Here is a 25,971-nt window from a genome sequence, read left to right as displayed (position 1 = left end):
TTAGTCGGGAGCTGGTGGCTGGTGTGAAATAGGCGATGTGACTCATTTTCACTTGAAAACACGTGAGAGTGGGCTTGTGTTTGTGATATAAAATGTCTAAACGTGTGCCTTTGCGGTGGTGTAGTTACAGTCAGTATGACTCTACAGTTATTGACACATTGTGGAGGGTGAATTGGCACATTTGGACTTACCATCTGGCATCATAAGCTTTTCACACAATCTGGCTGTGGACCTAACCCCCCCTTCTCCTCCCTTTTTTATTTTTATTTTTTTCCTTCATGTATTGTACCTTATGTGTGCACGCAGGCTGTTCTGGGACTCCATTCTTGCACACATACACTCACATTTTCTCATGGGATTACACATTCAGTCAGCCACCCAAACACCCACACACCCACAGAAACACACACAAACGCAGTCGTCACTGCGCGAGCCACATCTACGTCCTGTGGACACATCAGTGCCCGTTTGCTATTAATGGGCAATCACCATGGTAACCAGTGTCATGTCATGAGTAGCAGGTCACCTGGAAGTCTGCCATCTCTCTTTTTTTCATTCCCTCAGAGGAGAGGGAAGAGAAGGGACGTTGAAAAAAAGATGAAATAGAAAGGTTCAGCTGTGTAGTAGATGAGAGCAGAAAGCCAGTTTTCTCAGACTGAAACGCAGTGCACAAAGGGCCTTTTCCATATCTCATCTGATTTCCACAGATATGACACAGTGATCTATTTGCAGGCAGACTTGATGAGTATAATGTAGACATTACATTTAGAGCCTTTCAATGTGAGAGCAGGCTAGCCTGTGAGGTTTCATCAGTTAGAATAAAAACGTGGGATTCTCTGTGAATGAATCAGATCTTCATATCAGTGTAATAATTTCATGAAAATATTTTCATTCTGTCATTTTTTCATTAAACCTCAATTTGCATTTGAATTAAGATTAATATTCAGCTTTATGCTCCCTTTTCTTCCCCTTGCTTCGCTTCCTAATTCTTCTATCCTGCACCGCCTGCTTTTCAACTCTCTTTTCACTTCATCCCCCAGATTCCTCACCTTCCACCCCGCTCACCTCAGACCCCTCGGCGTGCCCGCCTCCCCCGCCCACCTTACCGTGGCCCACAGCAGAGATCAGTGGAAATGGTGGCAGAGAGGCTGGGAAGTATTGCTGCCTGTGTGGAGCCTGGTTCAACAACCCACTGATGGCCCAGCAGCACTACGAGGGGAAGAAACACCGCAGGAATGCAGCCAGGGCACGCCTCCTGGAGCAGCTAGCAGACAGTCTGGATGCCACAGAGAGCACAGGTCAGCACCTCAAACCTAAATTCAACTCAGTAATGGATAAAGGTCACAAAGGTGCTGTGACTTTGTCGGAGGAAGGAGGTCAATTGGGTGATCAAATGCAAGATTTGTGGCAGAGTGAGTGGTGAAATGTTTCACACTGTATGGCTGTCAATGTGGTATACATTTCACAAATGTCATACTGATGTAAATCACACCAGTTAAACACAGATAAAAGTAGCACTAGTGCCAACTCTCATTTTAAAAGTAATCTTTTCCTGTTTATAGTAATAGTAATACTAATGATGTCAAGTTCACTACCATCCACTCAACGGTGAGGAATTTTAATTAGAATAAAAAATATATAAACTGCCAGACAACATCAATAATATATTCTTACATGCCCTTGCAAGCAGTCAAGGTCAGTCACTTGTGAAATCCTGTTTTTGACATTTTGATATTTTTTATGGTCTGATAATAATGTATAATTTAGGAATAATGTATAGTTTAAATTGAGATTAGTTAACCAGTTTGTGTGCTACCTAATTATCTTTGGGTATGCGGTGTCGATGGTTTTTGTTTCTATGTGGAAAAAGGAGGAAATTACCAGGCTTTTAGACCCACCCAGCAGCTGCAGGCTTTCAGCAGCATAATGTCTTCTCAATACTACTATTATGTTACGAAGATAATGTTGCCTTATGCACATTTTCACTCTCAATAGGCGTAATTTACATAATGTTCTACTGTTTGCTATGCTGGCTTGGTGGTCAAAAGCACTACTGTCATTCAGGAAAGTTATATGGTACATATCCGTTTATTTAGCCAATTTACTCTTTTTATGGGTTAAAAAGTGAGAAATTGTATAATATATTAGTGGGTTTTTTTAAGCATTCTTGACTGGAGCATTCGTGTACTGTGATAGTGACCTTACAGTGACTAGTTAGATAAAGACATACTAGTCAGACTAGACTTGATAGGTCTCGAAAACCATTGGCTTTTTGTTTTCTAGAAACAAAGCCTGAAGTGATACTACAGGGAAGAGAAAAACTGAAAACCAGGTAAAATTGAATTTGTCTAAAATGGGAACACAGACCCACATTAAAGGAAAACAAAATAATCTATAAACTTGAAGAACTAATTGGGTGGTGTAAGTGAGCTGTAAAGAAGCAGAGAAGAAGTAACTTGGCCATCTGAAGGAAGTTCAGTGTAAGTCAGAACAACAGGGACATATAACACTGCAGAAAAAAACAGAAATCCAAAATGGCAAACCACATTTTTTACATACAAAAACTGAAACTAGACAAAAAAAAAAAACATGCCCAACACTAAAACCCCATAGACCATAACTTCCTCAATAATCATCCAGTAAGCAAAGCAAATCATTTTCTCACTGTAATTAGCTGTTATTTGCAGCCAACTTTTGACACATCTTGTGATTCTATAGTCTTAACTTTTTATGTCGGCTGTCTGTTAACATTACTGCACAGCTTTCCCACTTGTTAGTGCAAACTTTGCAATGTGTACGAAAAAAAAAGTAGAACCTATTTTGGCATTGCATATCTTACTTAGCTGTTAAAACCCTGCATAGTGTAAAAAAATCAGATTTGTATAACACCATAGTAATATTAATGATGAGGGTTGGAGCATAAGTCCCACACAAAATTACAAGTAAGTGGGTCAAAAGTAAAATAAATTCTTCTTTATGTTCATTTGTAAAACTGACATTAAATACAGTTGTCATGGTGAGTCCTGGGCTTTAAATTCTGTGTCTTTCTCACACTCTTTATTTCTCTCCTTTCTCCCACACAAACACTTCCTTGCACAAATGTAGCAGAAAGGAGGCATAGATTTGCATGCATTCATACAAATCTCTGCCAGAGGGGTCTTTTAAAGAAATAACAAATAGTATTTGGCACAAAAAGTGCTTTCACATTTTTTTTGGGTGATACCATCTAACATCATTGTGCTGCAGCACGCACAATACAAGTTCTATGCACTCGTGGCAAACATTACACAGCCGCCGCCAAGCACATGCAAATCCTCAGAGAGCCAAAGCTGCGCTGATCACTGCGTGCTCCAGGTGCCATGACACACACCATCATCTCAAGAAGCCAATCATATTAAAAGCATGAATCATGTTGCCGCCTACAGTGGCTCAGAGGCTTTAAAAGTGTCATGTTAGATATCGTCCTCCATCCACATACTGTGACCCAGATCCCAGAACTTAAGCTATTTTTCATTATTTTGACCAAACACAATATAATATATGCATTTATAAATATTTAGCAGTCAAGTTTTTTTTTATATTTTCAGATTTAGTGAAGAGTGATGCTTCCCTGCAAGCTTTATTTCAAGTTTACTTTAAAATGGAAATGAAAAGATATGACATATTATATAATATCTGCCATCAATCAAGTGGTTTTTCTATTGCCTTTAGTCCCAAAACACTTTGCTCATCATAGCATGACTCTTATTGACAGCACTCTTTGGTTGTTTATTTCAGACACATTTCCAGTGGTGTCAAATTCTCACATCTGATTGGCTTTTCTCACCACTTCAGGTGTGAGGTGGGAAGTCACAGGTGTGCTGAGTAGATCTCAGAAGAAGGGTCAAAGGTGAGGCGGCTGCTGAGCTGATGCAGACAGGGTGGTGGCGGGGGATGGGGGCAGGGGGGTAATGAGAAATTCAATCCTAGTCAAGCGTAGATTTATCTCTGTCCTTTTACTTTCTCCCTTCGTGGGACTGTCTTTTTTTTTACTTCACCTTTCCTGCTGTTGCATTCTGTCTTGTCGCTTTGTTGGTTGTTTTTGTGTTTGTTTTGTGTGTGTGCCCCCACGACGAGCTCCAATTTGCTGTCATGTCTCATCAGTCATCTTCATTAGCTCCCTACATGGTGTTGTGAATAATATACTCACAATTTTCCTCTTTCAAAGAATCCACCTTCTTTGAATCATTTGTCCTATTAATATTGCTGACCTTTTCCTGTACCCTAATTATTCTGTCCTGTCTCCTTTGTGCACAAGCAAAACATTTCCCAAAATAAGCCCAGTATTTATATGGAAGCCACTTCTTACTTTTAGTATTTATCTTATGCAGATGACCACACAAGACTTAAGGGGAATGTTATCCATAACTAAAATCACACTAAAATCCTGGGAGATGACTTACATAGGAGGGCAAGAGAGTCACAGAGGGTGTGGCCCCTTTTGAGGTGCTGGAGCCCAGCTGACTTGCCCGTGTCTTTACATAAATCACAACAGGAGTAGAATCCCCTCAAGACAAGCTCTGCACTTTGTCTTTTCTCCCTGGAGATTGAGTAAAGAAGTAGAAGCAGTGAGATAAGCGTCTAGGATGGGATTGTGTCTGTCTGCCTGTGTGTGTATGTTTGTGTGCGAGGACCTGAGAGGGTTTGGTACTGAAGTGGAGAGAAAACTGTGTGTAATTGATGACTGCGCCTGAGTTCTGGGACAGAGATGGCCTCAGTTCCCATGAGATAGCACTCCCTGTGACACAGCCGCACATCACTTACATACACGCTGGTGATCAGCTGCAGGCTGTGTAGATTATTGTGTTGGGCATTAATCTCAATACCTTTTTTGTATTATTTTAAAGTAATCACTCATGAAGATTGTTCCCTTAAGAATTGGGTCTAACTAAATTTATCGTCTGATTAAAAATCAGTCATAATATGGTCATAATTCAACAGATTTTAAGATTATGTTTTAATCTATGCCCTTTTCTGTTTATATGTAAAGCTTTTCTTATACCAGTCTCATGTGCTAGCTCTAACATGTTATTATTTATTTATTCATATGAAAGCTGGCTACTCTAAATTAACTGACTCAGTAATTATTCATACTGGGAATCAAATTGAATTGGATACGTTTTGATTTTGACCGAATTAAAATCAGCCTAGTTTCCCTTTATGGTTTCCATTTCTATTGTTTGAAACAGATGGTGTTTGCACTTTCTGTCACATCGACTGCAAAATTAATTTGAGTTTCTTTAAGTTCTTCGAAGTTAGCTGGTAAAATTCCACTTGGATTCACTCTGACTCAGTGTTGAACTGTTTTCCTAAGAGAAGCAGTGTCAAGCCTTTGCACACTGCCGGTTTTGATCCAGTTTCAATGACTTTCTTTTCTAATGTGGGTCATTTTTAGACTTTCAGATTGCATGGCACACTCATTGGGTACTACAATCCAAATTTCCTGAAATGGTAAGAGCTCCATAAACCTAGAAGAAAATAAAAACGAAAGTCTACTACGTAAGTCTACATTGCTTTCTAATCAACTGCAATCAGGTAAGACAAAATTGTCAGTACTAAGTGGTACCTGAAATACTGCAGAGACACATAACAGTTTTTGCACTGACAGCTTCTAAATAGAACACACTACAAATACTATCTTCCTAACAGAAACAATAATGTTGTGGAAGATCAAGTAAAAAGTTTACCATAAAGTGAGTACAATTTCTGTGCAACAACCCCATTAACACCCACCACTGAAAAGTGAAGGCAGAAGATAATGTTTTATCCCATGCATGTGTGGCTGTATTCCTGTCTGGTTCCAGAATATATCATCACCCTTTAGATGAATTTTAATTAAAACTTTCAGAAAGTAATCATTGGCTTTACATCTACAACTGATCAACCTTTGAAGTCAATCCAATTCAACATGGCCACCATAGATAATTGGCATTAGCCAACACACAGATGGCTTTAACACACTTAATTTTATAAATACTGAGCTACAGTTTAATGTGGTAGAAGCTGAGAGTCATTCACAACACATACTTTGAGCATGACAACTAATATAATCCCCAATATTTCAGCCAATATGGTATAAGATTACGCATAACATTATTTTCAAAGTTTAATCATGATCTTAGTTTAAAACTCTAGCATGAAAGGCTGCAAGTGATATGTGTTATTTCATATAATAATTGGCGTTTAATTACAAATATTATATTCTAATATAATATAATAATTTTTTGATTTTCTGAGCACAAAATGTTGCAGATTACTTTTTACACGGGCATTAATGCAACTCCAAAGAAGGGGTTGTTGCAGCGCTAGAAGGCTCTGCACATGAAACAACAGTCGCAACCCCTCACCCACTGCCTTAGCTCATCTCACCGCCTCTTTTTTCTCACCCTGGCATATCTTCTTGTGTAATTAACAAGACTTAAAACACCCTCACAAATACTGCTCATGCTAACAAAAAAGAGATATATTCCCAACCCTGAGCTGTGTGTTGTTGCTCTCTTTACACGCACACTTTCACTGCATGTAATTAGCATGGATTAGGGCCCACCGTGGTTTTAGGCCAGAACTTACACACCATAATTCTGAACACCAGAACCAGTTATTGTCTGTTCGATTTTGTGTGTTTGTGTTGTGCTTGTGTTTAGACAACTGGCTTTGACATAAAGCAACAGCATATTGCACAACAGTGCTACTCAGACAGGAAGTGGAGAGGTGACAAATCTATCAGGATAAAAAAGAAAATCTGTCCACACATACACATACAGCATTTTATATATATATATCTTTGTGTAATCCTTGCAGCAGTATAATATTACAAAGAAGAGACAGAATAGCAATAATAAGACTTTTTTTCACAAATTACCTCTTCTCCAATTAGCATCCTGTTTCATTTAGAGAGAACAGAAGTAATGACGTTTTGGCAGAATATGGATCATTTCTTTTTTTAGATTCTCTTTCATGCACACACAGACTTAGTTATTAGCTCCTAATAGCTGCAAAATATCAACATTTAGGAGAAAACTGCGCTTACTCCAGGCTGTTAATTCAGTCGTGCCTTCTTTTAGTGACTGCTTGTCTTTAATCACCCCTGTCACAGCCAGAGCAACTCTTGAGGCAACATGAAGTAGATATGCAACATTATGCAGCCCCAGCCTAGTGTAAATGACCTCCCACCACTTCTGACTGTATTACAACTTCATCTTCTAACATGGTTCTTTACCAATTACCGCCACAGAAGGTCGGGAGGTGACAGAATACACAGTCGAGTCATAAATCTCAAAGACAGTAATGACAGCAGAGGAAAGGGCAGCCACACACAAGAGAACACACCCAATTCCACTTGCTGCACTCATCATGGGTTTTACACTCCAAAAAATTTCCAAAAATACAAAAAGCACCAACAAGATGGAGGGTTGTTGACAGCCAGGTTTTGCCATATAACCCTGAAGTCTCATGGAGGATAATTTCTGATCTCTTTAAACTCCAGTACTTATATTTTTGTGTAAACTGTTAGAGAGCTGAAAAAAAACACTTCATTGCATCTCTGACCATGATTACACAGACAATTATGCCACATTGCTGATCGCCCTGTCTTCGTTGACATAGAAAGCATTTTCTCTGCTTCCTCTGCCCTTATGAAAGACAGACATTTTTAGAATCTGTGCTGCTATGCCAACAACTCATTATTTGTCTCCTCTTCTGTCTCTGTATACACACATCCTATTTTTCTCTGGAAATTTCCCTTTTCCTCCGTTCTACTTAATCGTTACCCCCCCACACACACACACACACACACACACACACACACACCCACACACACACACACACACACACCTCCAAATGTCTCTTCAACCCAATCTGTCAGTATCACCAAATTTATCTATTTTGGGGTGTTCAACGCGACCACCTGCAAACCCTCTAATTAGTTAACATCTGTGTCTGAGCTGCACCATTTAAAAGCATGCATTCATCGCCACAAGAAAGATGCACACACAGCCGTTCGCAGCAGAAGACAAGCGCACAATCGACTGCACTGTTTTGTTTTTTCTATTCTTAGCGTCCTAATTCTTCTGCTGAACCCTGCTCAAGTTCAAGTTTCAAAAAGGCACCCTTACACACACACACACATATTCAGGCACTAGAAAAACGGAAGTACTAATCTAACGATCCAAAACTGTAGCTGGTTTTCTGCTAATGATTAGTCTAATCAGATCTCTTTCCAGATGCACTCTAATTAGGAAAATTACTCCGCACTGCAGAGAGTAAAAATAACTTAGTTTCAGTTCATATTTTTATTGTTGCTCATATTGGCCTCATTCCGACGTGTTTGGGATTTGGCTGATAATAATGATGACAATGGCGTTTAAGGGTTTTTATGAACTCTGCACCTCAAAGTTTCCCTCATGGTAACCTCTGCATGGTTGTGTGTTTGTCTCCTTCCAGGGTTGCGCAGTAGTTACTCATGCAATGTCTGCAGTGTGGTCCTCAACTCCATCGAGCAGTACCATGCACACCTCCAGGGCTCCAAACACCAGAACAAGTGGGTACAACAGATCTATAGACATTTGAATTGTCAGTCAAATGCAGCAACTGTCACTACATTTCAAGAACAACACCACAGTTATGGTTTTGTACAGAAATTAGGAATATAGTACTAAATACTGCATCAGAAATTTAAAGTGTCATCATGATTGTGGTGACAAATTTGAAAATCAAGCCAGGTTCATCAAAAACTGAAAGCAGAAATCCTGAGGTTAAGCAAATGGACTTCTTTTCTTATTTCTTGAAGATATTTTTCACTTTTTTATCTCAAAGGATTCTATAGTTCTAATTATGGATAGTCAGAACTTTAGTTCAACTTTTAAAACAGCTTTGTCCTGGATTACTGAGAACCTACAGCAACATTTTAATAATAGAACCAACTTTGATCTGAATTATGAGGCTAGCACCAAAAGCTGCCCAAACAAGCAGCACAAGAACCTTTGTTAAAGGCTCACATGGATTTTTGTTTAATATGATGTTCTCAATGGATCTGATAAATATTGGCAAACTATATGCCTTGCATTCTTTTATAACCTGTGTTATAGCCCCTTAGCCCTACCTTTTATAAATTCGGAGCTGTCTTTTTTCTTATCTCATTTGTCAAATTATGCATTCTTGATTTCTTGAAAAAGAGTTGAAAGGTGAGAGAGACACAAAGAATGACTAGTTAAGACAACAGGCCTTTAAATAAATGAGACATCATTGACTCAGAGCTGAAACTTTAAGCTAACACCAAATGAATACATATTGTGTCTTTTGTTCTGTTGCAGCCTAGCTCTGTATTTTATTTTTCCTGTCAGATGTGTGTTGACAGTGTGTGTATAACAATGCATAGAAGGGAGACAATGAAGCAGAAATTAAGTATGAGTTGAGCTTGTTGAACACCAGGTCTGAATTGTAACAATACCTTGTAACATATAAAGTCATTTATAACCACCATCCGAAAGAGAATGTGACACAGAACAGTTATGTTTCATGCATTTACCATGAGGTAGCTGTGAGCATGCTTGCAGGCTGTGTTGTGATGCATGTCTGCATGCTTGTTTGTTGTCTCTCTGTATTGAAAGCAATGGAATGGACGGGGAGTGCGTTCAGAACGGTCTTTGTCAGATAAAAGTGTGCTTGAGGATATAACACTGCATTTGAAGCTTTCTTTTGTTGTCCTTTCTTTTTGTCTTTTGTTTTTGAGTTGAAGCAAGACAACTTTCTGTATTCAATAACCCTGAAGCTTACCTTGTCTGCGGTTCATACAGCAAACTCGTGCAAACAAGTCAGAGACTAGTTGGCGTAGTGAGAAAAGCAGCAGCAATAATAAATTAAGGATGAAAAGACTGCAATTGAAGCAAGAACAGGCAAAGCCAAATTGTTGCAGCAAAACCTCTAATGAGGAATTTATATTTAGAACCTCACACAAAGAAACAAATGCAGCAGGGTATTAAATGAATGATGGAATACCAATTAAATAAATCTACATACTTAAACAAAAAGCAAATTAAGAGCTTGGACAGGTTATTTCTGAAAGAGACATTATGTCTTTTACATTTGATTTATAGGTCAACTGATTAGGCTAATTATTTGCAATTTCAAAAGAACCAATTATTTCACATTAACTGCAGATTAATACAAAAAAAGGAACCCAGATTCTTTGGGTAAAACACATTTTATCCTTTTCTTTATCACCTATGTTTTGCAAGTTCATGCCAATGATTAGGGGTGTCCTAGTTCTGTGTGTATTGTTAGAGGAGGGCTAAAAGTTGCAAAAAAGAAGTATTTATCAGGGACTTATCAAAGGGAGTGTTTCAAATGTTACTCTAGCAAACACTTACAAATTAAAGTATTTTCTATGTTGTAGTTACAACACTATGATGAATTTGATGTTTGGTGTCATTGTCAAACTTCTTTTCCAAGCATTTGTAAACAGTGTCACATGCTGATGTCCCTTTGTGTTGTAGCAAATATGATTCTAACAAACTAACTTCACTGGCACAGGCTTCAATGCAGCTGCTACAACCTAAAAAGTTTCCTGTATTTATAGGGGACTTCATTGATTAACTTTAAACACCCCAAACAACATCCGTCCGGGTGACGCCAAACATCACTCATGGTTCAACAGAGTGTTTGCTTATATGGCAACTGCCACCAACCATAACATCAATTTAAGTGAACGCTAACAGGAAAAGTAAACAAACTAATCGTCATTGTCCTAAACAGGAATGCACCAGCAAGGCATGCTGGGAAGTTCTGCCTAACCACCTTCAACAGATTACAATATTATTACACAACATTAGGAACTCAGTCAAAAACACACTGGGTCTGTTCACATAAAAGAAAACAGTGACAAATGATGACATATAGATTTCTCAAGGAGCTGACTTATTTTATAGAGAAATATTTTATCCCCTACTGACTTTAAACTGATTTTAAATTTAGGTCGAGCAGACATTCAAACTGTAGTGGTTGGAGTTATACTAAAATTGTCCTAACATTAGTCATCCCTCTAAATAACAGACTGGATATTGGAGTACATATTGAATGACCAACAACTCCTCACTCAGTAAATTGCTGTGATTTCACAACAGCATAGGACATATTAAAGAAGCTTCTGTTTTAATAGATCTGAGAAGAGGTGTTGTTTAGAAAGAAAGTGGCTGGAGAAATCAATCTTCATAAAGTGTTACCAAGCAGAACACCAGAAACATCTCCAAACTCACCATAGCCAGCCCAGACAGAAGCATGAGTTAAAATCCTGAAAAGACAGAATTTTGAGCTGCGTAATAGATATACTTGGAAACAGTACATCACAAGAGGAAAAATACGGTGCTTCATAACTCTCCTTTGTCAGTTTTATTGTTGCAAAGCGGAAAAGAGTGCAGACACTCTGAAAGAGTCATGTTTATGTCAGAGAATGAGAGAGTAAGCAAGACAAATAGATGCATCCACCACGGACATCAAGTGACAGATGGGACAAGGGAGGCAGAGAGACAGAAGGAGACATGTTTGAAGAAGAAAAAAAACAAGGCTTAGCAATAACAGAAGTCTGAGATAAAATTAGGGTATGAACTCTACTGACAAGGAGAACTGTTTTAACACAAAGCAAGGCTGTATTGAGGACAGAAAGGTGCAAAGATAAAGAAAAAGAGTGAAACCCACCTGCAGTTAACATTAAATCCTCTAAACTGAACTGAAAACTGGAGCCAGGGAGATAGAGGAGATTTGAAGTGGACAATGAGGTGAGCACAGTTTTGCTGACAGCTGCAGAGCTTTAAGATGGAGAGATTGGGCGAAGAGGTACCACAGAGATTTACTGAGAACGTGCAGATAGGAGGAAGAAGTCTATCAACTTCTACATAAGTCTTAGAGGAAGTGGTATGAAACAGAAGAGGTTTTGTCAGAACAATACTGAGCTGCAAAATGCATTTAAAAAGATTATATTTAAAAATGAAAAATATCACTTTTAACAGTGTAGTGCCAAGGGAGAGCCCTCAAAGCTAAAGCAATTTAATAAGTGTGACAACTGTGAGCTCTCACAGACTTATTACAAATGTCTATGAACGTGAACACTCATACTGAAAATAAGTGTGGCCAGGTCTATTGCATTCCTCTATCGATCCTCTGGGAAACAGAGAACAAGACCAAAAGTTCCACCTCATCAACCTCACTTCCTCTGTCTTTGCCCAGTCACTCAAGTGAAACACAATACTGGTTCGTAAATGTGTGTTAGAAACCACCTTGGGATATTTCTTAGTCTCTGTTGTATCCCTCTCTTTCCTGCATGCATCATATTTGAGCCTTCACAACATAGTGATGTACAAGGGAATGACAAGATAAAAAATAATCTCCTCTACTCATTGTAATGTACCAATTTACCGCATAACAAGATATGCATATGCACACACATATCAGAAATAAGTACCCTGAAAGGCAATTCAAGTTCAGGATAGAAATCCAAGTGAATGAAGCTGTGTTTATGTATGTATATCAGGCTGCCACATGGTTTAAATACAAACATATTCTTTAATGATTTCTTTGACAAGATATATTTTTTTAAATATTTGTTTAATGGTCATTTTATAGTGTGTTAATGTCTGCATATCTTCTGGTTCCATTCATATTTCTGGGTTTTTTGAGGGTTTGACCAGATTTGACAGGGTCACACACAGTCTTCCACCCTGTGTTTGACTGAGTGTGTATATGTTTGTGTCATATATATGTTCTGTCGCACTAAGTATGAGCTTTTGCTGGTGTAAGGAGCTTTCCGGATGAGATGAAAGCACGACTGGCAACGGCAAAGGATTAGCTCTCATTGAAGAAACATCCATGAAAAGTGTGTGTATTTGTTGGACTGTGTGTGCGTGTGTGTGTGTGTGTGTGTGTTTTGAATGTGTCATCATAAAACAACAACAGATTTCTCCATTCTTTAAACAGCTGGATGCATCCATCTACCAGCTCTGCTTATCTGTGCCGAACATCTGCTTTATAGGCAGCTGCGGGTCATTTGAAACGCTGCAGACTCCCCCAGTCATTCCAGACTGGCTGCTGTAATTGGACCTGCAAAAGATAACAACAGCAGAGATATAACAAGATAACTTGGCAGACCATTTTTACAGTTTACAGTATGTGGTGATTATGCCAATGCACTTAGCTGGCCAACTAAGGCAAAGACACATGACGGAAGCAGACAGATGAACACTAAATCCTCATGTAAGTCTCTAACTCAAACAGCACTTTTACAAACTAATGGCCAAGCTGCAAAAATGTAAAGAGGGAAAATAAATAATAATAGTAAATAATATTTCTTAAAGTGTTACTGCTTTGCAGTGAAACTGCCATAATGTTTCCAGATGTGATTTATAACTTGTAGTCACACATCTTATCATTTGTAATTTAAGCAAAAATTAAAATAGACACAACTTGATGTATTATCCCATTCTCTTACAATAATTTGACTATTACTCCTATAGGAGTATATTGTGTATTATATGAGTATGTATATTATCTTTATATACATATCTAAATAGTATAAATCTTCATCTGTTGTTTCTTCACAAATATTTAACATGAAGAGGAGAGAAACTCATCAAATTTTATTAAAAGTACTCGTCATAGGGTCTCTAAATCATTTATTGTTGTGCTGAATATTCTGTCAAATTGTATTATTTAAGTTCTTTTGTCTGGCTCAGTTCTTTTCCTGTTATTAATATTTATTTAACTGTTATAGAAAAGGAACATTCAGTCGTTTGAGCTAGTTCCAGGATTACACTGTTACACAACAATGACCAACAAATTTATACAACCTGATAATTGTTTTCACCTCTGAGTTGTTCGCCTCCACCAGCCCTGTCAAGCTGCATTCTACATCCGTGCCTCCTTTTGTTCCTGGGTTATGGCATATCTGGCCAGAACCCTTTGTAGTGTCAATGAAAAATTCACGTTTGAACTTTTGGATATAAAATGTCATCATTTCATTCTCTGTCCAAGTAAACATCTGTGCCAAAGATGAAGAAATTCCCTCAAGGTGTTCCTGAAATGTCACGTTCAGAAGAATGGGAGAAATGTAGGTCACAGGAAGTTTGACTTTTCAGCTTTTACAACAAACTTCTTTCCAGTTCAAATTTGGGTGCAAGTGAACATTTGTGCTAAAACTGAAGACATTTCCTACAGGTGTTCCTGAGCTATATATTTTATTTCTGAGAAGGGGCCTTTCACACATATAAAAATCATTGTGCATATGTTTCTCCTTTGGCCAGATTGATGAAAGACAATAAAATAAATCTAAAGATATGAAGAGACAATAACAAAGCACACAAATCTTACATACACCAAGTTTTCATGGGTGAATGGTGGAGTAGTTGGTTAACAGCAAACTTTACAGCAAAAAAAGTTTCAGGTTTGACTCCCATCCTTTCTGCTTGAAATTTGATGTTCTTCCTGTTCACAGGTGTTTTCTCCAGGCTTTCCAGTTTCTTCCCACAGTCCAAAAACATGCATGTTAGGTTAACTGATGACTCTGAATTGTCACTAGAAGTGAGTTTGTGCGTCAGTGTGTGTTTGACTCTATATAGTGTGTGTTTGACTCTATATAGTGTGTGTTTGACTCTATATAGCCCTGTAATGGATTGACAGTCTGTCCATGGTGTCTCCCACCTGCTGGAGATAGACACCAGCTCCTTGTCACCCAAGAAAATGGATGGATTTATCATCAGTCTACTAAACAATGTGTAAAAATTTCCTAATGAACATTATGTCCTAAAGAACATCAATGATGTTGAAAAGTTGGAGAAGTTTTCCCTCCTAAAAATACTGCCTTCTAAACATTTTTCATAAATAACTTTACTCCTTACACTGGCAGAGAAAAGTACACCATAAACTACAACTTCATTCCAATAAAATAAGTCATACTGTGAGCTTGACAAATAACTTTGGTGTCTATGTGGGGAAAGTAAGATGAGAGCTTAAAAACATTCTACAAATATAATTGGATGTTGCAACTTTTAGATGATGCCTGAACTTTCCTTTCACAGGCAGTATTTTCAAATTTGCTTTCCCATTGAGATTTATTCCACCACCTCCAATTCCTCACTGAAAACACAGCTCAACACAGTACCTGCTAAAAGAGATGCCAGCTTTTTGTTTGTTTGTTTGCAATTTTGTTTATATAACTGAGTACACTGAGTACACATCTCTGTATTTTGGATGTTGATCAGTCTTGTTTTGGTCTCATGAATGATCTGTAACTTGAAGTCAGTAATGAAGTTACAGCTAAGAAGAGCACAGTTCTTGTTCGTAGAAGTTTATGAGATGCTGGTGCTGCAGATGTCTAAGAAACACAAAAGGAGCTCCTGCACCCAGCTTTTACAGCACTGTCTGTATTTTAGCAGGGACTAACATTAAGCCAATGCAGAAAGACAAAAAGAAAACCTTTACCGTGCAAAACATGAACCTTTAAACAATTATACAGCACATTTAACGCATGCATGCTTCTTTTTTTCTCTGATACACACATGCAGCATACCAAGGTGACCTTCAAATCCCCACAAACATCTCCAGTGGTTATTAGAGGCACGTGCACTCTCACTGAACTCTATCACACTCTCTCATCCCCATATATCTTCCACTCTGTATATGACCCTGGGTCAGACTATTGGATTAGTCCAATAACAGCCCTGATCACTCACAGATCATGACCCTTTTTCTACCCCATGCTCTGCTTCAGTTTGTACATAATTCATACGTTCCTTCGCGCTGACATCTTTTCTGCTATCATTTTAACACACAAAAATTGTGTCAAATTCTTTGTAGACATTGTCAAAAAATAAATTTCCCTCCAACAAAGAAATCCAAAAAAGGTTAAAAACAAAAACAGCTGGACTTCTATTCTGTAGTTGAAGTCCAATTGTTTTTGTTTTTTACCATTTTTGGATTTGCCATGGCCTGGATGACTGAGAACCTACACCAGCATACTCCAACAAAGAACATAAAAATGAGAAAAATATGCTTTAAAACACAAACTTCTTGATGAATACGTGGAGACAATTTTTGCTCACCTCTATTTCTCCCTCAGATGTGGCCCAGTTAGCTTTTCCAAACTTGACTCGCGCAGCCAACATGTAGCGCCAACAGTGAAGCACGGAGGTGAGAACGTGACGTAACAGAGGTGCATAACTGTGAGGGGTGTTAAAAAGATATTTTTAGATGGCACTGTGGATGCCTGTAGGTAGTCAAAAATAGTGACTGAGAAAATGATGCCCCTACTCCACCTGCTCGACTATGGTTGCGTTTCAAAGCACAGTACAAAAATCACACCCAAGTTTCCAAAGCCAAGTTTGTGACTTAACTAAAATGCCAAAAAAGCACTTTTAAGGTGTTTCAAAGAGAAAATCAGCCAAACCCCTCCAGTTAAATGCAATGAAGAATAAATAACAAGTCTTCGTTCTTACTGTAGGTAATCTAAGCCTTTAACTTTAAAAGCTATTTACAATAGCTTTATTGTGTTTAAGGCAGTATTCTGGAAGTAAAAGCTAAATGGGTGCAGAAAAGAATTATTGTTATATATCTTATTCACAACACTGTTAGATATATTGTTTCCATAGTAACAGACAGGTAAGGGGACATTTTAAAAACAAGGTGACAAATAGTGAAACTAACAACAGCTGAATTTTGCAAGTTTAAACAAATTCACTGCTAAATTTAAATGCAACATAAGTCTTCTTGATAGTAGGAGGCCTATTTTTGCTTTTACAAAGTTGTGAAAATACTGGTGATTTTAAGAAGCTTCAAAACAGAATTCACATCAGTTCTGATTTTTGATTTAATCAATGTTTTAGGCAAGCATAAAAAACATTTTTCTGCATGAAGTTCCTCAAATATTAAAGATATCCTTTGCTCAATTATATCAGTCTGCCTAAATGGGCTTAAATAGGATAAAGGGAGAGAAAAGAGAGCTAAAGTATGCAGGATGTATCAGTAACATAGAGTCAACTGAAGGTAGATGTTTCATTCCCCTGTGTTATATAATTTTCCTTCAGTCTTTTTCATCTTATTGCCCTCCCATCCCGCCTCGCTGCTACCTGTCCCCTCACAGAGAACAATAAAAGCTGCCAGAGTCGTGCCCTTCCTTCTCTTGTGAGAGTCCAACTCACCAGATGAGTCCTGACAGAGCAGACAGGGTGTAGAAGCCACTGTTTTAACAGCCATTACCAGGATAGGTGCTGACAGCTAGTTTGCCTGTGCATCCTCCCTCCTTTTCTAACTCTGTTGCAGTATTTGCGCTGTGGGGGTGTGGAGGTGGAGATGGTTTGGCGGTGCACAGTGAAGGAGTGGCAATTTACCAAAGACGCTGATGAAAAAAGTGGAATTTGCTGTGCTGTCTGTGGGGTGTGTTTTCATTTCAGCCTCAAATTGACGACAGCGTATGGATGAAAACATTTTCAATTTGTGTGTCTGATATCGTTTGTCTCTCTCAACTAAGGTAAAAATGGAAAAAGATAAACTCACACTAAAGTAAACCATCTCAGAACTATATTATCAAAGTAGCAGAAGCACATCAAACTAACAATTACACACAAAATGTTTCAGAGATCGAAAACAGCTGCAATTTCTTATGTTACATTCATTCAGCTGAAAAAATAAATCTCTGGTTTAGTTTTGTCGTCTGAATGACACGTTGCACAGCTCTGCTGCAGGTTCTCCCATAATTTTAGTCCTTTAGAAGACTCTGCCTCAGAAAAAAAAAATAAAATCCTTCTCATTGTAGTGTGTGTTGCTTTCTATGATCTTCAATCCAACTTATCTCTTTGTTTTAATTGAATGTGGCTCCTCGGCTCCTGCAGTTGCTTTGTTTCATAGCGATAAAGCCACAGAATGCAGTCATAGAGGCTGTCATCATGAAAAACTATTAGCTGTACGTGATAAAGGCCAAATCCACTGCAAATACTGCACTTTAAACATGAAGGTTTATGCTCCAATCTATTTCCTTTGTTTTAATTTGGAGCACAGCCAGATAGCAGGCATAATAGATGGCTGTAATTATGAGAAGATTGTGGTACAGGAGTATTGCTGCTTTTCATACAGCAGGTTTGTACTTTACACCAAAGTGAAGTTCTTTAAAGTGTAGCAGATATTAGAAAATACCAGTAATTACAAAATTACAATGAAGATCTGGACACATTTGTTTTGTTCCATTACTACAGAGGACTTTGTTGAGCTACTTTATGCAAGAAATTGGACTTACAGGTAAATGGGATTACCTTCCATGGACCAAAGTATTGCACAAAGAGTCGTGTCTTGTTGAATTTGCAGAACCCAACTAATTTATTCTTTCCTGTGTTTTGTTTCCAGCATAAAGCAACACCAGCAGTAAGCCGCCACTCGCAAAAGAAGACAACTTCAAACAACTTCTGAAAAGAGGACTTAATGTCAGAAAGTAGTGCAGAATTACTTTATTATGCGGGTGTGTATGTGTGTGTGCATATAGGTGTGTTGCTGGCATCTATGCACACATCTGAAGTGTATGCGTGTGTGTATGTGTGTGTGCGCAGAGGGGTAGTTGTGTGGTAATTTGTATATCTGAGATATATTGAGCACTTTGTGTTTGATGAGTTCAACACAATCTTCAGAAGACTCGCGGCTGAGGGTGGAACTCCTCTGTGAACCACAATCTTAAAATTGAACTGATGTCAGTGCGTTGCCCAGCCTGGTAATAACCATTATAATGATAGTCATGGAACAGAAGTAATAATAACTCTGTAACTCGCAGTCCCCCAAGTGCTCTGACAGTGATCTAAGTCTGGACACGGTCTTCTATTTGTTCATGTTTCTAATAATGCAGTGATGATGGTGATGGCTCATGGATGGCTCACTTTCAGACCACTTGAGACCGACTCAGACTTTAGTATCCAAGAACAGGACCATCCAATGGCCTCAACCATTACAGACTGCATGACCTGATAAGTTCAAAATCAAAGAGGTTTTTATTTTTTCTTGTTGTTTATTTTTTTTAGCAGTGTGGTGGTTTTGTTTCTGTTCAAATGACATGCCAGTTTGAAACCTAACTCGATGTATTCCACATGTTCAAAACCAGAAGATAAAAAAAGCAGCCAAGAGATTTTCAGATTCCTGCTTTTAAGCGAGTCTGTATAATCCTGTGATTAATTTACTGTTAAAAACATTCCCACGACACCAAATACTGATGTCAGATGCAAGTTGGAGAGAAAACTCTCTCTGACAAGGGCAACATGTAGATAAAAAAGTATTTATTTTTCTTGTTGCTATAGGGAGAAAAAAATATCATTTTTTTTCTTTACTACCCATGTAGCACCCAATACAACTGGGCTATATTTCAATGCATGCAAATGTTGCATTCACTTGCCTTTTGAAAGCCTATTTATTGTGCTGCTTTCTAGGAATAGCTTTGCAATGCATCACAGCACATGCTTGTAACAGAACAAAGAGGTCACTTCTAGAGCTGGTTTATTCTCTACATGTTTCACATCTCAACAGCAAACATTTTGATCCACAGAGCACCTGTCCCTGCAGTTTTACAGTGTCATGCTTAGCGTCTTCATGATGTCTGTTGAGTGAGTTCCAGTGATGGTTTGTAGCATCATAAAAATGAACAAAAAGAAGATGTGCTCTGCTTTCCTGTTCTGACGATGAAAGTGGCCCTTAGCAGCAACTGAGAAACACACAGTGCTGTCCTCTGTTAGTTGTTTTTTATGATGCACACTCAAATGGTTTTGTTTTGTGTGCTTATTTTACAACGAGGAGGGTAAACAACACACAATTAGAAACTATTTTTCCCTCAATAGACAAATGGATGAGTATTGGTTTTTATGCAATCGTGCTGGGATTTTAACAACCACACAACGTGGAAACAGTTTATCAAAGAAGAAAAAAGATGTGTGTGCAGGTAAAATTTGTGTTTTACAGAGAGAGTTTTGTAATCATATTGTTTATCTGCACTGAGTCACAAGTAGAGCAGCTTCTTATACTTATTATAAAAGTTGCGTACACTGAATTGAGAATAAACTACATTTTGGTGGATTGTGTTTTTAGTGGATAAAATATAGTCAAATAAACTTGGAAATAATGACAATGGACCAAATTTCAGCACACAAAAAACAGTAAGAGATCATGTTTGCTGAGAGGAGTTTTAATACCTGCAGTTTTTACCAGAAAATCTACAATCACCATGATGAACATCTTGTGTGTGTGCGTCAGAAAAACTGCCCAAACAACGATGCAAGAATACAAACGAAGCTGCTGGACTTTTCAACGCCGTAACAAAACTGCAAAAACGTGAATACATTTGGCTTTTTCTTCAGACTGTTTGTGTGACGATTTACACTGACTGCTCTGTCTCCTGCTCTGGTTTATTCACAATAGACGTGTATGTCGAAAATGTGAAGGCTGACTTTGCCATGAGTCAGATATTTTAGTAGATGTTACATAATATATATAACAGAGATGTATTTATGGGTAAAAAAAACAAACTGTGATACAATGCTTTCCAGTGGGCATCAGTATGTGAAGCTGTTTGCTGCACTGACAGTGGGAGACTCTTTGTTAGTTGTGAGCACATTTGTAAACACACCTGATGATGAATACAAAGAACTGACAACTATATCTATCTTTCTCTTGCAAAAAACAGACTTGTGTTTTTCTTTTTCTGTTTGTTTACACCCTCACGGAGACAAGTAAGAAATAATTTCATTGACATGCACAGCTTTGAAGTTTGCAGAATATCTTTTGTGTTGTTGAATAGTAGTCATAATCTTCCATCCTGAGCAGCACGTTGGAGATTGTGGAAAGAAATGACTGTCTTTTAACAGGAAGACACCTCGAGCAAACCAGGTTCAGGATGAGCAGCCATCTGCCTGGACCGGCTGGGGGTTGAGAGGACATGGAAAGGACACAGACAAATGCAGAAAGATTGGTAGAGGTTTCGTTTCTATGAGAAGAAAAACAAAGAAATACACAGGGTACTGGCAGCAATAATTGTATGTATGCATAAACAGAGTCAAGACAGTAAAAACAGCAGCAGAGTGAGGAAGTGTGGTCAGTATGTTCTCAAACAGGCTAAGCCTATAAGCATCAAAAGGGATAAAGGGATAGCTCAGGAAACCCAAGCCAACTCTAACTCTAGGATTTATCAAAGCAGACAGGCTGTCAGCCTTATTGAACAGAAACTGGAAATTGGTTCCATAAGTGAGGAGCTTGATAACTGAAAGCTGTGCCTCACATTTTAGAATCTCTAGGAAACACAAGTAAACCTGCAGCCTGAGAGCGAGGTAAAAACCTAAAAAAATGTAATCTCCACTAATAGAATCCCATTTCTATCTTCTTAATGATAAAAGTCTGTAAAGGTTTGGGAACACAGAAAGTCCACTCTGGGAGAAACAAACATAAAAACACACACTCTAGTAGACTTTCACTTCTATGTTGACTCATCCTTACTTCATAAAAGTGAAAAAGCAAAGAATGTTGGTGGTGTGGTCAGATGTGTTTGTGGCTGTTGTTCAGACAGCCTTAGATGTCACCTTAATTGCACAAAAAGAGAAGACGAAATAAAATAAAAATAGATCAAAGCTGCTCACACTGTCACAGTAGTTGCAAAGCTTGGATCTAGACTAGTTTTTATTTTAACTTTGCTGTTTTTGCTATAATCATTATTTCAATATTTTAACATAATAACTTTCATAACAAGTGCATTAAGGCTGAGGTGCCAAAAAAGTTTGCACAATCGAGCCGACTGTTTATAATCTATTTTTATAATTTCCTTGATTGGAAAACAAACTTGTTATTCACAGAGGAAAGCATGGTAATTGCATGAAACAAACAAGTGCTAGTCATTGAGGAAAGAAAACAGCAGGAGGGAGAAGGAATCAGTGCAAACAGGAGATGATGTGCACTCTTAATGGTCCATTGTAGTCAACAGGAGATGATCTGAATAAAACATTAAAGCTGGTATTATGTCATTTCCACTGCACCACCCATCCTCCATGTACCAGAGCACAGTGGGTGTGAGAATTTAAGGCCGTCACCCCACTTAGCCCTCAGAAGGGCAAGCCATCTCTGCTCATCCATATTCATAACCCTATCACTGAAACTCCATGTTCTGCTGGATGTGTTCTTGAAAAAGGTAATCTCTTTACTCGAGGTGCACACAGGTCAGTTTTCTGAATGGATTTAATTGAAATGGTGGCAGCCTTGCTGTAGATTTTACACTGATTTACTTTTGGTAACAGTAAACACATAATCATCTCCAAACACATGAAGAAATATCAGTGAGTCGTGGTGAGGGTTCCCACACAAAACAGCAGATTAGGTGTTACAGAATCCTCCGAGTAATCCTGCAGAACTGCATCAGTCTGAGAAACATTTTCTATAAATGTCAAGACAAGGATATGTTTTCAGCTGACATTTTACAAAGATTTTTAAAAGTGGATGTGTGTGGAGTACCTATGAGCAGTCAGTATCTTACCTGCTGTAGACAGCAGTCAGCGTGATCTCACTATGGAGAATCCTAGAGAAGAATTCACAGGAAAGTCAAATTAACAGCTGCAAAGGATAGTGTACATAGAATGCAAAAAATAACCTCAGAGATTTCTGTTCAGAGGAGTGCAGTTGCAGGAAAAGCTATGATACTGATCCAAACCCTCAAGGTCCCAAAAGGACCTGAGGGTGAGATGAAAGATTTTTTACATAGACTTACTTTTCATTTAGCAGCTTATTTATTAAGAAAAAAAAAACAAGCAACAACTTTTTAATAAATATTACAGCAAAATCACACGTAGAAAACTAGTTTCATTGATGTTTTAAAGGGTTTGAAGAGCAAGGACAGACAGTAACAGAACTGGATTCATTTTTTTGCTGTGAAACAAAAACATATCAGTAAAACAATGTGCTCTACACATTTCGACACACAGTTCTACATATCAGTGACAGATTTAAAACTTCATGTCACATGTCGTATCTGCATGCTCCAATCTGGCTGTCAGCAGTGATGAAGCCCAAAACCACAGATTTTCACTCCACTGCGCTGCTCCATGCAGCAAGCTGTTCATTGTTTGAGCCTGTCAGAGCTTCCCTGTCAAAAATCATTGTTGTCCTCACAATATTGACCTCACAGCCTCAGCTGGGATATGAGACAATGGATCGCAGCTTGGTGAGCAACAGAAGCAGCCGGGCACACCTAGCACCGCTGAATCAACACCAAAGTGCTAATGTTCCTGAGATCTTATGATATTCATTCATTCATTTTGCACCTGCTTTAACCCATTCAGAGATGTATCATGCATACACAGGAAAACAATTTAAATGTGAAGTTGATGTTTTTTAATCCATTAAATTTAGTTTATTGACAAAGTACCTATTCAAAACCTTTAGCCAAGAACAGATGTTAATGTTCACCAGAGCAACAGAGTCTGCTTTATTTATTTTACCCTGTATTCTCTTCTTATTTCAAAGTCAAATGTTGTCCAGATTTTTAATGGAGACTTTTTTTTAAATTAATTTGATAGATTGTGATAAAATGTATAACTAAGAAATAATAAATGAATAAGTTGTTGATAGTGAGTAAAGCATAAGAAATGACTAATAATGATGTGTCTCTTTTTAAATTTCATCCTTTTTTTATCTTTATTCATTCAGTTGTGTTTCAAATTCTACATAATATATCAATACAAAAAATGTCATTTGAATTTCCATATGAATACTTTGACATATTTCATCTGAAAACCAAGGTTACCGGTAATTTATAGCTTTTTTCAATAAATATTGAGCGAAATTGGCCCTTGGTACAAGTTCTTATTTCTCACCCCTTTGTGTAACTGAGTTTGGCCCCCCTGACCTACATTTTTGAGCTCAGTGACCAATATTAACAAGCAAGGAGGTTATGGGTACTTGAAATGAAAATTTAAAAGCCGTTCAAAGTCTGATATTCACCGATGATGCATTTGCCAGGCAAATAAAGCATCGTTAGCTTGCAAGATGTGAGTGTGATCACTCTAGTTGCCACAGAAAGGCACTGCTATTTGCTTTTCTTGCACAGAAATCAAGGACACCAGTCATTTAATAATTTTCCTTTGTGTTTTGCAACTAGGTTGCAAGACCTTTAAAGTTATAGATCTAGGTCATTTTAAAATTCATTCTGTCATTAGACTTCTTGGCTTACCCAAAACATTCTAAATAAAAAATTATGACAGCTGAATACAACATATTGCCTCACCTTTTCACATAATGTGAAATAATGACAGATGCTTTATAGCAATACCTCTGTAGTAAATTTGTGTCCTATTTGCTATTGTAACCAGAGCCAATACCAAATGCACATTGATAAAAGTATATTAAGAGTGACTCTAATGACTCTGCTAAAATATCTGGGGGTTTTTGTTTTTTTTTTACTTTGTTTTAGGCAAAAAAAAAAAAAAAAGGTTGTAGCTCTACTCAAGCGGAGACATTGTTTTGGTTTCAGTTGCAATCCAAATCTGTCTCTTGCTGTTTTTCAAATGAGCAAGCTTTGCCAATTGCCAAACCCTCCGTCAATAAAAGCTTTTTGCTGTTCCCGCTCTGCAGCTGGCCAGAGAAGCGTTAATTAAACCTTTGATTTGATACATTCACTGCTCCAGCCATTAACTGTGCCAGCATAGATTCGAGGACTTGGTTTTGTGTATGGGAAAGTGAGCACGCACCAGCATTCCATTCATCTGTCTGTGCATGTGTGAGTGGATAAAATGTGTGTATGTGTTTTTTTTTCTATTTGTTGCATATTTATGTATGTATAAAAATGTGTTTGTGTGGCAGATTTATGCGAGTGTTGTGGCAAGTAGCATATGTTGAGTGCAATCGCTCTTAAAAATTTATTACAAGAAGCTCACTCCTCCTAAAATCTGTTTTTCTATCAGGGAGACTTTTATAACTAATCAGTTTTGTTTCTCCAGCTAAAAGATCATAAGATAGCATGTCAGCTTGTACGAGCACTCCATTAAAGACTTTACCATTTACCAGAAATGCCATGTTTTCTTTTTTTCTTTTTACATTAAACACAGAGAACTGAGGGTAGAAACGTTGGAAGGAAATGTATGATTAAAAATTAGGCAAATTAGGCAACATTTGGCCTGATACTGTATGTATATGGGCTTTGACTCAGGAGGGGGACAGCAAATGTAATAAGTCTGACAGTTGATGGTTACATCTGATGCTTCCTCCCCTCTGTGACTGCTGTCATCTCAACAGCCAGCAGAACTCAACCCAACCAGGGGCTAAATCTGTGACAACCACACACACACACACACAAACACACTGAGAGAAGCAGCCTGGCTGCAGTGACAAATTCAGTTGTCAAACCTAACATGCAGCCACTCGGACTTTACCATTCTCTCACATCCATCTGTAATAATTAGAAATCAATAATTACATGTGGTGGCATGTTTGCTTTGACTGACAGGTGGTGGTTTGCCTTCAAGTGTGAGTCAGGACAACGTACAGACCAACAAGATGGCAGCAAGAGCAGCATTAAACCCCCACAACCACAACACGTTCCATGGCCTTGGAAAGAAATTAATTTTACCAGTTTGTTTAAATAAAAAACAATAAAGGATGCACACGAGACGACATCAGCCCAAACAACGACTCTGAAAATGGTGCAGTAATTTACTGGCAGAAGATTTAAATTTTTAAGTTCGCTGACGTCGTTTCACCACTCCTCGCATTTCGTCTTAATCTAAAGCCTGGCAGCAGCTACTCCATTCCCTGACTCAAAAGCATCTTGAGAATAAATGGCGTCAATCAACTCCACATTCAGAAGTCGCTCAGAATTGAGTATGCATACTGCCAAATTTAAGTGTGCTAAATGTTTATCAAGTTGTTGCAAAGAACTTCAGCTACAGCCTA

The 25,971-nt window shown here is 38.1% G+C and overlaps 1 protein-coding gene and 1 long non-coding RNA gene across 3 annotated transcripts in view; one reads left to right on the top strand and one right to left on the bottom strand.

Annotated features, from left to right (window-relative positions):
- zgc:171482 (zinc finger protein) overlaps positions 1-20,184 on the top strand; it is a 51,520-nt gene extending 31,336 nt beyond the window's left edge. For both annotated transcript variants that reach the window (XM_017431649.3, XM_017431640.3), the window contains 3 exons: positions 1,041-1,298; positions 8,482-8,578; positions 18,418-20,184. In XM_017431649.3, the coding sequence (XP_017287138.1) occupies positions 1,041-1,298; positions 8,482-8,578; positions 18,418-18,439 (377 nt within the window). In that variant the 3' untranslated portion in view covers positions 18,440-20,184. The remainder of the gene's footprint in view (positions 1-1,040; positions 1,299-8,481; positions 8,579-18,417) is intronic.
- A 497-nt stretch (positions 20,185-20,681) lies between these two features.
- The window catches only part of LOC112451002, a 31,852-nt gene continuing 26,562 nt past the window's right edge, over positions 20,682-25,971 (bottom strand). The window contains exons 2-3 of the long non-coding RNA XR_003039731.2: positions 22,562-22,603; positions 20,682-20,963 (exon numbers count right to left, since the gene is read on the bottom strand). This is a non-coding gene — a long non-coding RNA (uncharacterized LOC112451002). The remainder of the gene's footprint in view (positions 20,964-22,561; positions 22,604-25,971) is intronic.

This window comes from Kryptolebias marmoratus, linkage group LG22, assembly GCF_001649575.2.
Source record: "Kryptolebias marmoratus isolate JLee-2015 linkage group LG22, ASM164957v2, whole genome shotgun sequence".
Taxonomy (NCBI): Eukaryota; Metazoa; Chordata; class Actinopteri; order Cyprinodontiformes; family Rivulidae; genus Kryptolebias; species Kryptolebias marmoratus.
Note: the sequence above shows the minus strand (reverse complement) of the source record. Positions and strands in the feature narration are given on the sequence as shown.